A 19,460-nucleotide genomic window follows, 5' to 3' on the forward strand; every position below is an offset into this window, starting at 1 on the left:
CCCACAATGTTGTGTTCCTGCTGTCAAAGGGAGAGGCTCCAATGCATTCAGGGCATCTGCTCCTGATTTTCATGGCTTGGGCTGCACTGCTGGAGCCACCTTGAACTGTGTGAAGAGCCTCATCCCAGCTCAGGTGTGCCTCAAACCTGGGTTTCCTGCTGATTTCTTTTATAAATGACACGGGGGAAATGCAATGGCCCAAATAGGAGCTGGGTCACTGCCAGCACTGCCTGCCCTGGGGGTGCTGGAGAGCCTTGGGGGTGGCAAATGTGGGCTCAGGGTGGTGACACTTGTGCTGCAGATCAGGGAAATGGCCCAGCAGACACATCATGTATTGTTTACCATGGAATCCCAGAATGGTTTGGGTTGGAAGGAGCCCTAAACCCAGATCTTTCCATGCCCTCACTGAGCAGGACACCTTCCACTGTCCCAGGTTGCTCCAAACCCCATCCAGCCTTGCTTTGGACACTTTCAGGGAAGGGGCAGCCACAGGCATTGGAGCCAAGCAGAAAGAAAATGAAGTTTTTTGTTCCTTCTGGAAGAGCTGTCAGCTCTGGGGAGCTGCTGGAGGCTCTCAGGTGTGAATGCCAGGGCTGGGGGCTCTGCCTGGTGGAGATAACACCAGGCCTTGCTGGGACAAACAGCTTGGTGGCTGCTCCAGCTGCTGAGAGTCCCTGTGGCACTGGCATTGGGGAGCACACCTGTGGCCTTCCCCAGGCCTGTCAGGCTGTGCCACGTGTGCTGGTGCTTGCCTTTATAAAGGGAAGGTGCAGGAGCTTCCCCTGCTCCCTCCCAGCCTCTGCCCAGCACAGATGGACGGCTTGAATGTCTCCATTGCATTTTTTTTTGTGGTTGTTGGGGTGTGCCAGGTGCTCAGGTGGCTTTCCAAGAGATTCCTGTCCCCTGGAACGCACAGCTGCCTTGCCAGGGAGTTTGCTGGCTCATTCCAGCTGTGCACCAGCTGCCTGGAGCTGAGGATGCTGATGGACATTGGCCCCTGGGGTGGTGGCTTTGGGCAGGACGTGGTGCTGACCCTGCTCTTCCTCCTCTCGGCTGCGCACGGCGCCTCTTCCGAGGGCGCGTCTGCCAACCCCACGGTGTGTGTGCAGGAGTTCCTGCTGCTGCGCTGCAGCCTGGGGGCCGCAGGGGCCAAGCTGCTGGCCCAGGCTCTGGGTGCAGGGCTGGGCTGGGCTCTCACCCGCCTCTACTGGTCCTGGGAGCTGACCCAGCTGCACTTCATCCAGAACCTGATCGCGCCCGAGTGCAGCTCCTCCATCCGCGCCCCCCTGCCCCACGCTGCCCTCGTGGAGGGCTCCTGCTCCTTCCTCTTCCACCTTGTGCTCCTCAGGGTGGGGCACAGCCACCCCCTGTGCCGGGTCCCCGTGCTGGCAGCCACTGTCACCTTCCTGACCTACACAGGTGAGCAGCACTGGTGTTTCTGTCACCTTCCTGACCTGCACAGGTGAGCACTGGCATTTCTCTTCTGAGTCATTTGTGGGGAGGAGCAGCCCCCTGCTTTCCATCTCACAGGGCTGGAGAGGTAGGGATTAACAAGGTTTGCTTGTTTTCTATTATTTGGGGAATGTTCATTTTGGGATGAAGATGGCAGTTTGGGGTATGTGGGCTGCAGGTGAGTGCTGGCTCACAGCCATAGCTCCAGACTGGGATCACTTCCCTGGAATCTCCTTCAGTCCTGCACTGAGCTTTCCTGCCTCCCACAAAGTTCAGAGTGATAAAAGTGGGATTTCCCCACTCCAAGAAGGCAGGCAGGCAGGGTCACAGCCCTTTGTCAGAGTTCCAGAGGATGCTGTGGGACTCTTGGCCACGTTTCTCTTCCCCCACAGCTGGACCATTCACGGGGGCCTTCTTCAACCCTGCCCTGGCCACAGCCACCACCTTCCAGTGCTCGGGGAGCAGCTTCTGGGACTACATCCAGGTTTACTGGCTGGGGCCCCTCGCAGGTGAGACCTTCCCAGGGCAGGAGCTGGCATGGGGCAAGGCAGAAGTGCTCAGTGTAACCTGGCAAAGGGCTGAGCTTGGGGCTGCCAGTGGCAGGTGTTATTTTCTATCCTGTCTTCTTGTTTCTGGGGTCATCTCTTTGCTATTCGATTTTTTTAAAAAACAACAGATAACAGTGATGGGACAAGAGGAAATTGCCTCAAGATGGCCCAGGGGAAGTTTAGGCTGGAAATTCTTTTCCCTGAAGGGTGGTCAGGCACACTCAGCTGAAGGCAGTGGTGGGGACACCATCCCTGCAGGGGTTTAAAATCCATGTGGGTGTGGCACTCAGGTCACCACCAGTGGTGACTGTGGCAGCACTGAGGCATGGCTGGACTTTGCAGAGGACTTTTCCAACCTTGATGATTAATGATTCTCTGCCAGAAAACCCCTGGGGTGCTTTATGGATCAAAACAAGCATTATGGGCCAGGGACACAGTGGTAAATTCTCCTTAAAGCAGCACAGCAAGGCTCCCTGAGCTCTCCCTGGGGATTCAGTGGTGCTGTGCTGCCTTTTGGTCATGGTGAGGGTTGTGACAAGGATCCCAAGCTGCTGCTGAGCTGTGGAGATGCTCGACACAGCACTTGGAAGGGTCTGTGCTCTCATTGCAGGGATGCTCGCTGCCCTCCTGCTGTTCCAGGGCAACATCCCACGCCTCTTCCAGAAAAACCTCCTCTACAGCCAGAAGAGCAAGTACAGGGTGCCCAAGGCAAAGGTGGCAGCACAGCTGGAGGGTGACAAACCACAGGGGAAGAGGAAAGGGGGGAAGAGCAACTCAGAGCCCCGTGCCTGAGGCCAGGGGCTTTTGCAGCCCTTTTCCTGGTTTGGAGGATTTTGCTGTGCTCCTTCAGCCCTTCAAGCATCACAAAGGAATCCTTGCAGGATCCTGAGCTCCTTTGGGAACTGCTTTGAAAGCCTCCTTGGAGAGCCTGAACTGTTTGAAGCCCACACTGCTGCCTCAAGAGAGAAAACACTGAATGCTTTTGGATAAATTGCTGGTTGTTTTATCCTGCCAGGAATTTTAGAGAAAGCTGGGACCATTCCATGGGCAGGCTTGAGCAACTCGGGGTTATTGCATCCTGCAATGCCTGCAATGACCCCACTGGGTCTCTTGCAGCCATAAAAACAAAATAAAAGCCAGTTACTGCCTTGGACACTTGGGATGGGGAGGAAACAGGCTTTTATCTTTGGAGTTTTCAATGGATACTGGTTAAAAATTGGTGGGTTTTGAGTTAAACTTGACCCGAAGTCCTTGAATTGCACAGGCTGAACCTGGCAAGTCTTGGAGTGGAATTAAAAATGCTCCAAGGCAAGAGAGTTCACTGGCCACAGGAGCCCCTGCTCCTCTGGGGATGTGTTTAGCCTGGGTGTTGGTGCTGTAAAACATCAAGAAATGGTGCACAAAGGGTCTGTGAAAAAAAAACAAAGAGACCCAGGCAGCTGCTGGTTGAGCAAGTGCATCCCTGGGCTCTGCTCTGTGTCTATGTGAAATACTCCTAACTATAAAATTACAGTTTGTGGAAAAAAAATAATAAAAATAAATGCTCTGGTTGGCATTTGGTGAGTGATGTCATTCCTGGGAGCCATCCCTGAAAATGGGAGTCACTGTGATGGCCAAACCACCAGCTGGGAGATGAGGCTCCCCCTGGGCTGTGCTGGGGCCAGGGCACCCATGGGAGCTGCACCCTGGGTGCTCCCCCCAGGGACAGCACAGGGAGATGGTGATGCTCTGGCTGTTCCAGGATCTCTGCCCTGGATCAGGAATGACCTGCTCCTATTTCCTGAGGTGCAAGCAGGGAATAAGCAAGTGGCACCTAGTTAAAGCTGGAGAGGAGGTGTCAGAGGCAGGTCTGGTACCCGTGCCCAGCCCTGCTCCTCCCACCTCTCTGCTCCATGGGGAGACAACCCCAGGGTCCTGCACGGCCTCTGGGCTGCCCATCCCAGCCCATCTCCTCTGGGATCACCCTCTGGGGGGACCTGCAGCCCCCAGGAGCCCCAGACCTCTGAAACCACGAGCCCACCCACATCCCAAATGAAGTAAGGGACCAGCACAGCCACACACGGATGTGCCTCAGAGATGAAACTTTATGGAACACACAGAACCCCAAAGCCATGGAGCAAAACCCCCAGATGGTGCCCTCTCCTTGAGCCAGGCTGGATGCTTGGCACTGGGAGCACAGTCTGGCTTTTTTCCTGGTTAAACTGAGCAGGAGACTTTGGGAGGAAACTGAAACCTTTGAGGCTCTTTGTGGTTGCCCCAGGCAGAGCCTGGGATGCTCCTGATGAATTTTTCAGAACCTCTTTTGGTTTGGGAATTGTGCTGAAAAGCCAAAGATGGGGCCTCTGTTTATCCCAGCTGATTTTCTGGCTCTGCTTTTGATTCAAGGAGAAGTGCAGGATGAGAAAAGTCAGGCTGAATTGTCCTCCCACAAAATAATGCTGGGCTTCCTTTTCCCTTTTTTTTTTTTTTTTTTGGTTTCCCCCCCCCCCCCCCTCACTTTTCAGGACACATGAAGATATATTCTAATGTTTGGGGTGTGCTTCTGGGGAGATCATCTACTGGACAGACTGATGTAACTAAGGGGAATTTAAGGAGTGACAGTGCTTGTTGTTATTTTTAATTAAGAGGCTGCTTTTCCAGCATGGTAATGACTGATTCCCAAGCTGTAAATCAAACTCCAAACTGATTTATAGCTTGACCCTGCTCTGCTGCAGTTTGTGGTGCAGGGCTGAGGATTTGGGCTGCACCCCTGGATTCTAGAGGCTTCAGCTGCAGCCTGGGGGGGGATTTCCCTCTGGATGGAGAAGGGCGTGCTGGCTTAGAAAATCAGGATTTTAGTTACCTTGCTAAAAATAATTAAAAGTTAGAAGTAAAAAGGAAAAGCGAGCTTGAAGCAGTTGGCTGAAACTTAACTAATTGATTGTCTGTCATTTTATGTTTGCTCAGCTGTGCTTACAATGGGAAAAGATGAAACTAGTGAGCAGACCCAAAGGAACATAGACAATGCACCCAGAAACCCATTCTTTGGAAAATTGGGCTATCCCCAGAAATCATTTGTATTGTCATTGATAGAAAAGGTCGAGAGTTTAGGGTGAGGAAGAGTCACCTTACTTCCTCCTTTTAAGACCCCTCCCCACATAAACGACCCCAGACTTAATTTAAGAAGTCAATCAATGCTTAATAGCTATTCCAGCTAATTACCATAGGAAGCGGGGGGTGGGAGGGGCTGTTATTATGAATATGTACTTGTTTGAATCCTTTAATTTTAAATCCTTTAAAAATTCGTTGAATCCAATAAATAGACTCTGTGACCGCCTGTGATTTTGCAGCGCGTGTTAGAGGATTACCTCTAACGAATAAACACACACTTCCCAACTTTAAATGCTAGAGAGTCTTTTGTCCGTCACAGTTGAGTATTTTGGTGGATCACCGGGGGGTCTCGGGGGGCTGCGGGGGGAACTGCTTCTTGTAGAGCAGGCTGCTGTACTGCAGCTCCGGCGTCACCAGCCGCCGGCACGTCCGCTCCAGCTCGCCATCCAAGCCCTGCTTGAGGTTGTAGCCCAGGATCCGGGCCCCGCCGTGCTGCAGCGGCCGCAGGGACGAGTCCTTGATGTCCTTGGGGGCCACGCTGCCCGTGCCCTGCAGGCAGATCCCCGCCAGCTGCGCCCGCCGCGCCCGCAGCGCCCGCAGCTCCCGCCGCAGCCGCGCCGCGCCGATGTGGCGCTCGATGCGCTCCCAAAAACTCCGGTTGAAGTGCGTGTAGATCTCCCAGTCCAGCCTGTTCCACGCCTTCAGCCGCTCCACGGAGTGCGCCGGCAGCGAGGATTTGGTGCTGCTGTCCCGCGAGTTGAGAGGGAAGGACACGACGCTGTCCAGGTCCCAGCACAGCATCTCCTTCAGCAGCACCATGGACTCGTCGAAGTACTCGGAGATGAGCAGAAAGTCGAAGGACGCCTCGATGGCTCTCAGCATGAGCTGCACCCGCTCGGGGGACACATCTCCGTCGGGGTTGAAGCCGAAATCGAAGGTCATGAGGTTCCTGGCGTAGTGGCGGTCGCCGCGGGAGGGGTCGTAGTAGCGCTGGGGCTGGCGCAGGAACTCCTCCAGGCTGCGCACACGAGAGAAGGCTGACGCTCCCTTGTAGTACACGAAGGAGGACTCCATCAGCTGCACCGGGTTCCTCAGGATGGAGAAGTACACGGCGGAGCTGGGCACCACTTTCTGCACCTGCGGAGGAGAAAAAGGAGGGTTTGAAGGTGGGGCAGGGAGAACGGACCCGCTCGCCCACGCACCTGCTGGGGATGGAGGTGGGGGATGCTGGGGGGATTTCAGGGTGCAGCTCATCAAAGGAACTCCCCACAATGGGCTGCCGCAGCAGGGATGGAGATACTGCTGTTATAAACGAGAAACAAAAAGTCTCGATATTCAGCAAAATTTAGATTGCTCTATTTTATATAGACAGAGCAATGCAGCTCTGGGGAAAACGTGAGGGGTCACCGCCCACTCCACGCTCCATTGAACTTCGGTTTGCAGCTTCTCTTTATAGGATAGTTTTTTCATTGTAATCAATAATTGTTGGTTTTTTGCTGTTATAATTTTGCCAGGTAAGCAGTGGTGGTCAAAAAACATTTGTGAAGACTCTGAGCAATTTGTCAAGTCTTATAGATAACCATCTGGTCTTGGTAGATGAAGAACAGCAGAAGTTGGGAAGTTTGGTCTGGGTAGATAGGCAGCAATTGATTACACAAAGGCAGGAAATCTGATTTTGCAAAATCTATCAGGGCTATGGGAAAGTCTTGTTTTGCAAACTGGTAGTAGATACAACTTATTTAGAAAACATAATAACCATAACTGGGGGATTTAAACCAGAATTATTTAATCTTATATTTTCCTTTATCTAGGTCCATGCCTTACCTCAGACCTTAGTATTCTGGTTTATACAAACCCCAATACTTTTATGATTAACACAAATCTTTTATCAGTTATCACACTGCCCATCCCCTTCCCTTTCCCCATGTCCATCTGTCCCCAGGTGGCACCCAGAGGGGTGGATGCTGCCACAGCTGACCTGGGCTGATGCACAGCTGGTCCCCTCTGTCCTGTCCAGGCAGCAGGACACGTCCCAGGCCCCACCAGACAAGAAAGAGATGAGAGCTGCTGATGCTACAGCTGCTGTCTCCCCCCTTTGCCATGGCTCACAGCACAGGGCTTCATCAAACCTGCTCACAGAAGCTCTCAGGAGATGCCAACAACATGCCAGGTACCCGTGGGCAATCCTGGCTCTCTTTAGATCATCCCTGCAGAGTTTATGTGCTTGACAAGTGTGGGAAGACAGGTTGAAAGGATATAGAAGGCAATCTCTCCTGATGAATTCTGGCTGTACTGAGGAGTGGAAACATCTGTCCCTGCCCAATGAGGTTCAGTGTTACAAAAGAATTAGCTAGTGGGCTACTAGATGCAGTTGGAGTTGGAGCTTGAGATGTAGGGTCTGCTGGAGTTTAGGCTGTGCTGTGAGGAGGAAGGGATGTGTGGTCATGCAAGGGACAGACAGGGTTGGGTGGCTGGATCAGGGACAGGATTTGGTTTAGCCAGTCATGCAGAAGGAAGAAGGAGGGAGGAGAGAAGGAGTCAGAGCTGTGTGGATCTGCCTGAGAGAAATCCACTGAAAGAAAGCATGAGAAGCTTTCTAATAAAGGACTGCTGGTGGTGCCAGTCCAGCCCATCCCAACACAATTACAGTCAGGAGCCCCTGTCCCCCTGTCCCCCTGTCCCCCTGTCCCCCTGTCCCCCTGTCCCGGTGCCCCTGTCCCCTGTCCCCCTGTCCCCCGTGCCTCGGTCCCACGTCCCTGTCCCCTGTCCCGCGTCCCCTGTCCCGCGTCCCCTGTCCCGTGTCCCCTGTCCCCCTGTCCCCCCGTCCCCTGTCCCCCTGTCCTCTGTCCCCCTGTCCCTTGTCCCCTGTCCCCTGTCCCGTGTCCCCCTGTCCCGTGTCCCCCTGTCCCGTGTCCCCTGTCCCTGTCCCCCGTACCTCCGGCTGCAGGAAGCGCATGTGGTGGCAGAGGATGTTGAAGCGCCGGGGGCTGTGCGGGGAGAATCCCTGCACGAACCTGGCCAGGAAGTGGTAGGGGTAGGAGAGCTGGAAGCCCCCGCCCTGGGGGAAGGCAAAGGTGAGGTTGTGAGTCTCGCCAAAGCGGAACAGGATGTTCATGACGGTGCTGCTGGCGCTCTTGTGGACTTTCAGGAAAACGATGTCAGTCTTGGGCTTGCACACCTTGCCTTGAGAGGTGACCCCTCTGGCTTGCTGACCTTCTCCAGATGTTACCTCTTTGATTCGAAAGGCTTCTGTCCAGTTTGGGAAAAGTCCTGTCTGCAGGTTATGAGAATCCTCTGCCTGCAGCGGTTGAGCTGAGTTTGGGAGGGGCTGTGTGAGAGAGCTGCCCCACTCAGGCTGGGGAGAGCTCACAGCTAGAGGCTGAGTCTGGCTCTGTCCCTCCAGCTGCACCATTCCAGCTGGGGACATTCCCCTCTGCTCCTCTGTGCTCGGCCTGTTTGCCAAGATGAACTTGCTGGTGACAGCTTCTGCCAAAGGAAGGAGAATTGGAGCAGGACTTTCTCTGGCTGCTTTTTCCAGGCCAAGGAGCTGGGGTCTCAGCTCCCTGGGTGACAGATGGGCTTTCACCTTCTCTCTGCTCTCCTCAGGCTGCTGCACCCAGAGCTCCTCTGGGCTGCTTTCCCCAGGGGTCTCCTGCCTGAAGTACAGATCCATCCTGAGAACATCCTCAGTGGAAGCAGGGGCTGGCTCAGCTTCCCTGTGCCCCTGGGGGGAGTCATTGTCCCACAGCAGGGCAGGGCTGAGCCCATGGCCCAGGGTCTGCTGCAGGCCCCTCTCCAGCTCACACTGGCAGCTCCTGTGATGGGGAGGACACAATCTCAGCTGTGGGAGTCAGTGCAGAGGCAGCTCCTCCTCCAGTGAGCCCCCCAAAGTCACCCCAAAACACATTTCCCTCTTTTCTTGGACTGGGTGCAAGAACTTGGGCTTGATCCTTTTGGGGGTCCTTTAGAGCCCCAGTGTTTCTATGAGAGGGACAGGTCAGCAGTGATGTGGCAGTGTCTCTGTCTTGCTGGAGCATGACAGGATGGTGGAAGGGGAAAGGAGAGAGAGGAGCTGGTGGTCTGGAGAGGCTGGAGGAATGGTTGCAGATAACCCCAGACTGGGCTCAAGGGCTGTAGGGTTTTGTGGGGAGTTGGGATTTGGGGGTGGGCTTAGCTCTGGCCAGGGCACAGGGATGAGATGTGGGACCCCCAGAGGGCTCTCTCTCACCTGGATCTTCCTCCCTGACTAAGGAAAACCCTGCTGGGTGGTTTTCAGGAGGGTGATTCTGAACCTCAGTGGCCAGTGACAGGCTGGAGAACCAGGTGCAGGTTTATAATTCTGCTCAGGACCTACCCAGGAGGCTGCAGCTTCTCCACAACCTGAAGTGTGACCAGGAGGAGGATGAGGAGGCTGAAGGAGATCCAGAGCCGACCTGGCTGGCACCTGTAGATTGCACTCAGCTTCCTGCAGGGAAACAGAAGTTTGGGACTATTCATGGGGAGAAAAAGCCAAAACTGGTGATGTGTGTGAGGCAGGCGGGACAGGCACCCTGAAGTTTTTCATTTTTTATCTTTATTTGGGGCAAGGTCGGGTTTTCAGGGGCGGAAATGATGCAGAGGCAGCGATAACCGAGGAGCTGCTGAGCCCCAGCAGTGCAGCCTCGTGGAAATTTCCAGATGGGCCACAGACATTGTGCTGAAAAGCAAACAGTGATAACCACAGAGTGCCTTGGCTGCTCAGGGACACCCTCCTGGAGCAGCCTGAGCTCCCCCCAGGCAGCAGGAGCAGGGCAGTCCCAGGCTGTTCCCTGCCCAAGGATCAGGATCCTTTATCAACCTGCACAATAAAACTCCTTTTTTTCCCCCCTGCCCTCTCCACTCTCTGCTGTTGGGCTGCCATCTGCTCCAGCTGTGGCTGCAGATGTGAAACCACCATGGGGGCCCCAGCAGTGCCTGGATTTCAGTCTGGTTTTAGCCATGTCTGCAGTGGGATTTCTGCAGGCCATCAGAACTGTGCTGTCAGGGTTTGGGCTGTGCTTGGTGATGTTAAGGCCATGGAAATGCTGCCACAGGGCTCCTTCTGTTTGTAGGGCTTGCTGTAAACCCTGGTGGAGCTTGATTTTGGCTTTAATCTTCAGTGGAATGGTGGAGGGGCTGAATTTCCTGGGAATAAGGATTTGCTTGTATTTTATTTTTTCACAAAAGGTTGTCCAGTCCCAACACTTGGAGTCATGGGTTGGTGATGGCAATGCTGGGGGAAAGATTGGCCTTGATGATCTTAGAGGGCTTTTGCAACCTGAATGATTCCATTATTCTGCTGGTTTTTGCCCACTGTTGCACAACAGGAGATGATTGTACTCTGGTTAAACCCTCCAGGATTGGGCTCTGCTGTGGGGGAAGCCCCAGGTGGCTGCTCTCCCCTCTCAGGGAGGGAGGGAGGGCCACAAGCAGCAAGGATCTAAATGGGAGGAATTAATGAAAGCAGAAATTTGGGCAGAGCCTGCTTGGAAGCTGCATTCCAGCAGCCAGCCTGGGATCATTGGCATTTCTGGTTTCCTGCAGCTTTGGACCAAGACAGTGGGACTGGGACTGCACAGACCTGCTGGTCCCAGGGTTTCTCCATCTCCAGTGACACAAACATGGGCTGTCCAAAGGGGCCACATCCATCCCACTGCTACCAGCCAGGGATTTAGGTTTGCTATTGAGAAACTGGGCTTGTTCCAGGAAAATCAGCAGCTGTCATGATTAAGTAGAAGTTTGATAATGACAGCACTGCTTGCTGTCACTCATGGACATGGATTCTGCTCTGCTCCCAGCAATGTCCCTTCACTGAGCTGAGATTCTCAGGGGGGTTCCCAGGAGGGGAATTTCAATCCCAGGAGGATTTTGGTGTCTAAAGTACTCAGGACTGGACAGGCTGGCAGGTTTTAGGCTGTGGCAGTGCTGCTGAGGATTCAGAAGGTGTTATTACTGCATGAAATTACTGCCCATCAGCATCACAGCATCCCAATCCCCATGGCAACCTGGAGGTGTCCATGCTCTTGGCCAGTTGAGGAGCAGACTGCCAAGCTTGGATGAGACAGGAGGTGGCAAATGCACGTGTGGGTCACTGCCTGGATGTGCCAGTAGCACAAGGAGACCCTGGTGAGGTCAGAGATAAACAGATGTGACAAATAATTGAGCAGAAAAATGCCAAGAGGTGTTAAAGAGGGAGGGTTGAAGCAGAGACCCAAGGCTGCCCCAGAGCTGGAAAGGTTTGTTGAAATAACTCCATGTGGGAGATCAGAGAGACCACAAAGGGAGAAGGCAGCGAGGGAGGAGCTGCTCGAGAATGAAGTGATTCCTCTGGATCCATCCAACTCCCCCATCCCTTCAGGCAAGGCTGATCATAATTTTATCTGGCTGCCCATGGTAAGATAAGCAGCAAGAATGGAATGAAGAGCTGCACCACTGTGATGTTCAGGGGTACACCCAAACTCCTGGGGGGTCTGTAGGAGCACACAGTGATGAAGGAGGATGATGGAACACTTCCCCCCAGGCAGAGATGGGGACAGCACCCTCTGCCACTCCCATGGCTGTGCAGGTGTAATTCTGGGCTTGCTTCCACAGGGATCCTAAACTTTCAACCTGTGTGAAAGATCCAGGTCCTTGGGCTCTTTTGAGGTGGCTGTTGTGCTGGTGGAACACCCAGCTAAGAGCACACAACACGTGTTGGGCTGGCCAGACTGGCACAAAGCCAGAGCCTTTCCTTCCCTCCTCCAGGCTGCAGATATGAACATCCAGGAGAAAGTGGCAGCACTCAAACTTGCACTGAAAATGCCAAGGAGTTGCATTGGAGGCAGCAAAACATCCAGTAACTGGCACGTGGGGCATGAGCAGCCCTTGCCTTGGAGGCTGGAGCAGGTTGGTGAGATGTAACTGCACAACAAACCTGGAAAAGGCCCAGCTGCCCTCTGTGAGTAACCCCTGCACAGCCTCCTCTCCATTTGCACACTGGGCTGGGATCAGGGATGTGTGCCTTGGGCAGAGGTAAACACCTGAGACCCACAAGAGGAAGGTGTTTAACCTGCAAGGGCTCCATGGAAGAGCCAGAGCAGCTGGATCCCCCTACTCTCAAAGAATTCAATCCAAACCTGAACTGATGCTCAAATCTTTGCAAGGGCTGGTGCTCCAGCTGTCTCAGTGCCAGCCCCAGCAGGGGAGAGGGTGCTTCTTGTCCTCAGCAGAGCTGCAGAGTTCCCCTCTGTTATTCCCCCTGTTCCAATCCCTCTGACCCGTGCCCCTTCCCTGCCCAACACAGAAACACAAGCCCCAGCCAGGATGGGTCTGTGGCTGGGAGTTTCAGGGTCCCAGCCAGCTGCAGGTGCTGTGGGAGGTGCTGAGGCTGAGCTCATGGGGCAGGTGAGTGGCAGAAAAAGATTTTTTTCAGGCAGTGAGCAAAGCTGCACAAGGAATTAATGTACACAATACACCAGCCACAGCCTGCTCCCTCTGACAGTCACTGGAGCCATTTTTTTTTTTTTTTTTTTGGCAGTAAATGAGAAATTGGGCAAAATGGCCAGCAGGATGCTCAGGTAGCACAGCAAGGGCACAATGGCACTGCCTGCCTGTGTCAGTGCCCACCCCACACTTGAAGGCTGGGTTGGGAATAACCCTGAGCCCTCTCACCCTGCAGCTGTCCCCCAGCCAAAGGACTCTGCTGCAGTCAAGCCTTGCCCTTCCCTCATCCCTCCTGTCCAAACCAGAGGCTGTGGAAGAGGGCACCTCACCCTGGGGGTTGCCATGTGAAAAGCTTGCACAGAAACACATTTCTGCTCCACATTTGGGGGTCCCTCACCTGGGATTCTGCAGGAGGGATGAGCATCCCATTGCTAAGGTCTGTGCCATTCTCCTCATTTTGTGGTAATATAATATATTAAGTATAATAAGTATATATTATTAAGTATAATAAAAAGATGCTGTTTTCCAGCTGCCCTTGGAGCATCACCAGAAGGGAAAATCCCCATCACCTCAGACTGCCCTGATGTGGAGCAGAAACATCTGCCCTGCCCTTTCCCATCACCACTTCAACTATTTCCCAAGGACATCAGGACATCACCTCTGGGTAGGATGGAAGGAGAATTTTACTTAGGGAACAGTACTTTACTCAAATAAATACATAAAAATATTCCACTTACGTGATCAAATACCTTCTGAACTTCAGCATGGTGAGCTGGAGCCTTGGCTGGAGCTGGTGGTTATCATCCACCCAGGAGACTGCAATGCAAACACCTGGAGCCTGGAGTGTGTGCTGTGGCCAGAGGCCCCTCCCTGGAGGGGGCACGGGACAGAAATGCCGTCAGAGCTTCCCTGCAGAGCCCTGTGCCTGCCCCAGGGAGTGCCCAGCTCCGAGAGGGTGAGTGGCACCTTCTCCCCTGCCACGTCACGCTGGGCAGGCTGTGCATGCCAGTGTCCTGCCTCACTCCTTGGTTTCACCCATGGCTGCTGGAGCTCCACTTGGACCCTTTCTTTTCGTTTGTCACATCCTGATTTTGCCTCTTGGCAAAGCTGAGGGCAGAGTTGGTTGTGGCTGCTGAGCTCTTGGTGTCCCCAGGTCGGTGCTGCTGAGGCTCTGTGGTGGCAGTGGCACCCCTGCAGGGCAGGGACCTTGTCCTGTCCAGCACACCATGGCTCCATCCGTGCTGGGCTGGGCCTGGCAGTGCCCAGCTGCCTCCTTGCTGCTGGGGGGCCAGTCTGAGGATGGCAAAATGTGTAAAGTGGTGCCTGGAGCAGGGAATGTGAGGAGGGGAAGCCAAGTCCTCAATTCTCCCATGCTGGGGGTGGCCAGCAGCAGGACAGCCCTGCCAGGAAGGGCTGGCTTCCAGGAGCAGTGGGAAACTGGCCACTGGGAATGCTTCTTGCTGCCTGGTGGACAGACAGCTCAAAGGAGGACAGGGAGGCTGCCCTCCACGATGTCCTTTGGCCATCCTTCCCTTCCAGGCTCATCCTTGCACAGCACCAGCCCTGCCCCCTGTGCCCAGGGGCCCAGGCAGTTTGGCAAGGACCCTGTGCTGTTTGGACACAGACTCTGGGGTGGTGTGGAGGTGGAGAGGGTGGCTGGGACGTGGGACATGAGGGACATGGCTCAGGCTGTCACACACAGTCTGCAGGACCATGTGGAGGAGAGGACCCTGGCCATGTGTGCTTTCCCTGGAGCCACAGGCTCAGCAAGTGCATTAAGGGTGGGTAAGTCCCTTCCAGCCCAGACCTTGGCTCCTGGAGGGACACAATGCCCAGCTCCCTCCTTTCTGTTTCCAGCAGGGAGGGAGCTGTTCCCCTCACCCTGGCACAGGCAGGCACTCCCCGTCCACCTCATCAAAACCACAAGTTTGCTGTGGGGCTCCCGTGTTCTCCACCCATCCTGGGCTCAAGCTCTCTGCCCAGGCTGCCAGCTTCCCTGAGAGCCAGGCAACAGCTTGCAGGGATCAAATCCTCTCTGGTGCAGGGACTGAGGGTCCCTGAGGGTCCCTCCATGCAATCCAAGCTGGATAAACCTGCTTGGGGTGGATGGCTGAGGGCTCTGTGAGCATCCCCCATGCAGGATCTCCAGTGAAAATCCCATTGCTGCAGAACAAGGGGCACCTTTGGGAGCATCCAGAGGCTCATCAACGTGGGGGTGTCCAGACAGGCTTGATCTTCCTCCTCTTTGGTTGTTTCCTCTTGCTTGATGGTCACTGGTGTGATTTGCCACTGCTTAGCTCACTTTTTCCTGTAAGGACAAACCTATTAATCCAACCCTGGGCTGGAGCAATTGCCAGAGCAATGGGGGCTTGAGCTTTGCTGTAACCTCAGCCAGCCATCTGCCTCCCTTCATCCTCACCTTATTCCCTTTCCTGCTGGATGTGGAGCACTCCAGCATAAGAACAAGCCAGCAGAGAGCTGTGTGTGGGCTTTTGTTTGGGCTTGCTGAAGGCAGATCCTGTTTGCCATCAACAACAACACTCCCTGCTGAGCCCTGAGGTGTGAACCTGCAGGTGGGTGGCACAGCAGGGCTCCTGGCAAAGGTGACAGCCAGCAAGGACCTTCCAGGCAGGAGCAGGGGAGCTCTGTTCTCCTGAGAGAGCTGCTCTGTTCTCCTGAGAGAGCTTGGGTGGCAGGAAAGTGCTGCAGAAGTGAGGAGCAGGAGAAAAGCCACAGCTGGGGACAGTTCCTTGGCTAAGGAGGAGTCTGACATCCTCGTGTGTGCTGGCAGAGGGAGGCAGCTGCAGCCTGGAGGGTCTGGTCTGGTCTTTGTCAGGAGCAGAGCCTGGGATCCTGGGGAAGATGAAGCTGCTGCAGGGCTTTGCCAGCTGGGGCAATTTCCTGGGTCTGGAGTGACCTGCAGAGGTTTCCTTAGAAGAGGGTGGAGAGTGGTGGAGCTCCTGCTGGAAGTGGCTCCTTGCTTCTGAAGGCAAAGCAGAACATCTACAAAACAAACAAAAACCTCAGAAAAGAGTCAATACTGCTTAAGTGAACTCATTAGCTGGAGCAGGTAAACTGGAGCTATACAGAAAAGCCACATTCAGGGTTAAAATGATCCTGGGGAGGTCCAGGAGTCAAAGTGCTGCTCATGAGCTCATGTTAGCCTGGAAGATCCTTTGGCAGTGCTGGGATGGTGGGGCAGACCCCAAGGAGCCCTGGCTGCAGAAGGGGACAAGGAGCATCCCCCAGGGCAGTGCCAGGGTGGCACTGGCTGCAGCACAGTGGCAGTCCTGCTGCCTGAGCCCAGTCTCCTGGCTCCACACCTGTCCCCCTGCCTCCTGCAGGTAGCCAGAGTCTGAGGACCTGCAAGGAGGTTGTTGCCACCGGGATAAGGCAGGGAATTAATGCCTGAGGTGGGGCTGGCTTCCATTGCTCCCTGTGGGTGACCACAAGGATGCTGCTCACATTGCTTAGGGATGTTTTTTCCCCCCATACTTAATAATTTAATTTTTCTTTTTGTATTTATGTTGTTTGTGTGTTTGCACATGCACTTTGCTTAAACAAGGATTTATCTCCATCCTTTTCTGCAAACACATGGTCACTTTGTCACTTGTACGCTGGCAGCCTGGAGCTGGCTGGCTCTTACAGGGGGATGAAAAGGCAGGAGGACTGTGTGTGCCTCCCCAGCAGGAGTCAGCTGGCAGCCCCAGATGCAGGGACAGACTGGGGAAGCAGAGTTCTGGGACACTCCAGTTTTCTAGCTCTGCAGTGTATTCCCACAAAACTCCCAATGGAGGGAAACTTGAGAGAGGGACCAGCTGTCCCCTGGCTGCCAGCACAAACCCCTTGTGCAGCTTTTCTGTTTGCTTTTCAGACCAGGTTCCAGACAGGTTCCTGGACTGAGCCATGATAATTTCTGGATGACTCTCTCTGGGGTATCCAGCACTCTGCCTTATCAGCAGTGTGCAAGTTTGCTCTGCAAGTCATTCTCCAATCTATCAGCCCCTGGGCCTCCCCTCCAGCAGCAATCAGCTCCACTGATCTTTAATTAATTTTACTTAGCAGAGAGAGCCAGGCATGCCCATTTCCCATCAGCTCCAGCACTGAAGTGAGCCTGGCCTGCAGTGGCCATGCCCATTGACAGCAGCTCTGTGAAAGGATGCTCAGGGAGAAAATGCATCCAGCTGGGGATCAGGGAGCAAAGTGTGGTGGGAGCTGAGTGCAGGAGCAGTGCTGTGGCTGCTGGGCTGTGGGACCTCCCTAGTCCCAGAGGCAGGGCAGAGCCTGTGCCACTCCAGGCAGAGCTGCTCTAGGCTGGGCAGGCTGAGGAGCAGCTGGCTAAGCCTGGCTTTAGGCAAGGAGAGTGTTGCTGCTCTGGCTGTATGGTTCTGGCTGCAGTTGGGACTTTGGCCCTAATCCTACTTTTATTTGTTCTTTAATCTCAGTCACCTTATCAGGAGCCTTTGAACGACCAAACACATCCCTGCTCACCTGGAGAACAGGCCTTGCTGTTTCTTTTTGGTTGGTTTTGTTTGCTTGCCAGAGACCTCCAGGAGATTAAGTGATCCCTCACAAACCTGGGCTTTGCCTTGAAGCCTCTGGAGGCTGCAGCACTTGCAGCACTTAGGTGCTAAAAGGCATTGATACTTTAGGGTGACTGACATTGGACCAGATCCCTCAGGGCCTTGTAGGATCCAGGATCTGAACCATTCCTGATTCTATCCATGTTGTCTGCATCATTACTGGGAGGACTTGCTGGTCTGTCTGCAGAAGAAGAAATGAAAGTTGGCATCCCAGCCACAGGGTGCCTCAGCAGAGGTGGATGAACCTCCCCTTGTCATTACATTTTGTCCAGTTTTGGGACAAGAGAGACCTGGAGCATCCAAAATGGGTCCAATGGGGGATGACAAAAATGCTGAAGGGCCTGGAGCATCCCCCAGGAAAGGCTGAGGGAGCTGGGACTGCTCAGCCTCCAGAGGAGCCCCAGCTGAGAGGGGCCCTCAGCCCTGGTGTCCCTGTGTCCCTGTGTGTCCCTGGGTGTCCCTGTGTGTCCCTGGGTGTCCCTGGGTGTCCCTGGGTGTTCTTGTCTGTCTCTGTCTGTCCCTGTGTGTCCCTGGGTGTCCCTGGGTGTCCCTGTGTCCCTGTGTGCAGGGAGGGTCAGAGCAGGGCCCAGCAATGGCACCAAGCCATGGGCAGGCACTGAGCCCAGGAAGCTCCACCTGGACATGAGGCAGAACTTTGCTGAGCCCTGAGCAGATCCCAGAGAGGCTCTGGAGTCTCCCTTAAAGGAGATATCCCAGAGCTGTCAGGACACAGTCTGTGCCATGGGATGGCCCTGCTGGAGCAGGGAGGTGGCACCAGGTGACCACTGTGGTCCCTTCCAGCCTGACCCACTCTGGGGTTCTGTGGGGCAGCTCCCATGGATGAATTTAATGCAGTTTAGTTTGTTCCCATTGCCTCCTGTCCTGTCACAGGAACAGCCTGGTTCCCTGCCTTCATTCCCTCCCCTCAGATGTTTGTACACATCTCCAAAGTCCCTCCAGGACTACTCTGCTCTGGGGTGAGCAGCTCCAGCTCCCACATGAAGGATGCTCCAGTCCCTGCATCTCTCTTGTCCTGGGGAGCCCAGAGCTGGACCCAGCAGGGCATGTGTGGCTCACAAGTCCTTTACAGAGTGGGAAAGCAGCCAGGGGAGCTGTGTTTGATTTAGGGATGGCCAAGGGTGTCTTTAGGGCTCTCCATGGCCAGTGGGATCCGTGTGCTGTCTGACCCTGAGGAGTTGGAAGTGCTGGGTCCAGCCCCAGCTTCACCTCAGCCAGTGCTTGGTGCCCAGAGCAAAATAGTGGAAAAAGGTGTCCAGGAGAAGCCTGGAAAGAAAAGCTGTATTGATGGAGGGAAACTGGGTGGAGCAGGTGTTTACAGAGCAAATGCCTTTTGAAACATATCAGCAGGCAAACAGGGCGGGGTGATGCCACCTCCTATATATGGAAACCTTGACAGGATGTCCAGATAAAAGTGATGCCTCACCTGGCGGAAAAAACCAACAAAACAGTGAAATCTAGGAGAGATTTTATGGTTTCTAGGAAAGTTCAGCATCTCCATGTGTGTACTGAACAGTTGCCCCCATACTACAGGACAGACAGTGAGGGGCTGGAGTGTTTCCAGAGAAGGGAACAGAGCTGGGGAAGGGCTGGAGCACCAGGAGAGGCTGAGGGAGGTGGGAAAGGGGCTCAGCCTGGAGAAAAGGAGGCTCAGGGGGACACTTCTCTCTGCACAACTCCCTGACAGTAGGGGACAGCCAGGTGGGGGTCAGGCTCTGCTCTCATGGAAGAAGGGACAGGATGAGAGGAAACAGCTTCAAGTTGTGCCAGGGGAGGTTCAGGTTGGATATCAGGGAAAAATTCTTCACAGGAAAGGGTGTCTAGCCCTGGCACAGCCTGCCCAAGGCAGGGGTGGATTTCCCATCCCTGCAGGGATTTAAAAGTGGTGTGGATGTGACACCTGGGGATATGTGTCAGTGGTGGCCTTGGCAGTGCTGGGGAAAGGGTGGACTCAATCCTAAGGGGTTTTTCCTACCTTAATGATTCCTTGATTCCATGTGTGAGTTACCTCAGCCTCATCTCACACTGAGGGGTGTTCCTGGGCCATGCAGGGGAGCTGAGGGTCCTCACCTGAAGAGGATGGCCAACATGGGCTGCCCTGCAGGGTCTCCAAGGGGAGCATCCCTTGCACACCTGCCCTGCTGACTGAGATGGCTTTGCAGGGTCACTCCACAAGCAGTTTGGTCTCCTCTCTCTGAGCCCCATCTCTGCACAAGCAAGTCCCTGCTCAGTCAGAGGAAGGACACTGGAGCCTCCTCCTCATTTACCAAGAACTCCTGTGAGGCTGTGTCAGATCTCCTGGGAATTTGTCCATGGAGTCCCATCAACA

The 19,460-nt window shown here is 54.4% G+C and overlaps 2 protein-coding genes across 2 annotated transcripts; one reads left to right on the forward strand and one right to left on the reverse strand.

The window, feature by feature from the left end:
• The first annotated feature begins 516 nt into the window (after positions 1-516).
• LOC130257063 (aquaporin-12-like) lies at positions 517-3,542 on the forward strand. The gene is given in 4 exon segments (XM_056499334.1): positions 517-760; positions 763-1,419; positions 1,845-1,961; positions 2,611-3,542. Coding segments are annotated over 4 exon segments (1,200 nt in total). The 3' UTR covers positions 2,793-3,542.
• A 1,381-nt stretch (positions 3,543-4,923) lies between these two features.
• On the reverse strand, positions 4,924-13,296 carry LOC130256927 (galactose-3-O-sulfotransferase 2-like). Its single transcript, XM_056499091.1, has 4 exons — positions 13,268-13,296; positions 9,445-9,555; positions 8,026-8,905; positions 4,924-6,227 (listed from the first exon to the last, which is right to left on the reverse strand). The coding sequence occupies exons 1-4, from the start codon at positions 13,294-13,296 to the stop codon at positions 5,427-5,429; spliced, it is 1,821 nt and encodes a 606-aa protein (XP_056355066.1). The 3' UTR covers positions 4,924-5,426.
• Between the last annotated feature and the right edge of the window lie 6,164 nt (positions 13,297-19,460).

This window comes from Oenanthe melanoleuca, chromosome 9 (assembly GCF_029582105.1).
Source record: "Oenanthe melanoleuca isolate GR-GAL-2019-014 chromosome 9, OMel1.0, whole genome shotgun sequence".
Lineage (NCBI taxonomy): Eukaryota > Metazoa > Chordata > Aves > Passeriformes > Muscicapidae > Oenanthe > Oenanthe melanoleuca.

Bases quoted from the DNA above. Each gene is read 5' to 3' on its own strand.
- LOC130256927 (XM_056499091.1), bottom strand. From the start codon at position 13,296: ATGCTGAAGTTCAGAAGGTATTTGATCAC. The intron at 9,556-13,267 runs GTAAGTGGAATA...GTTTCCCTGCAG, and splicing joins TTCAGAAGGTATTTGATCAC to GAAGCTGAGTGCAATCTACA. The intron at 6,228-8,025 runs GTACGGGGGACA...TCTCCTCCGCAG, and splicing joins TGCGCTTCCTGCAGCCGGAG to GTGCAGAAAGTGGTGCCCAG.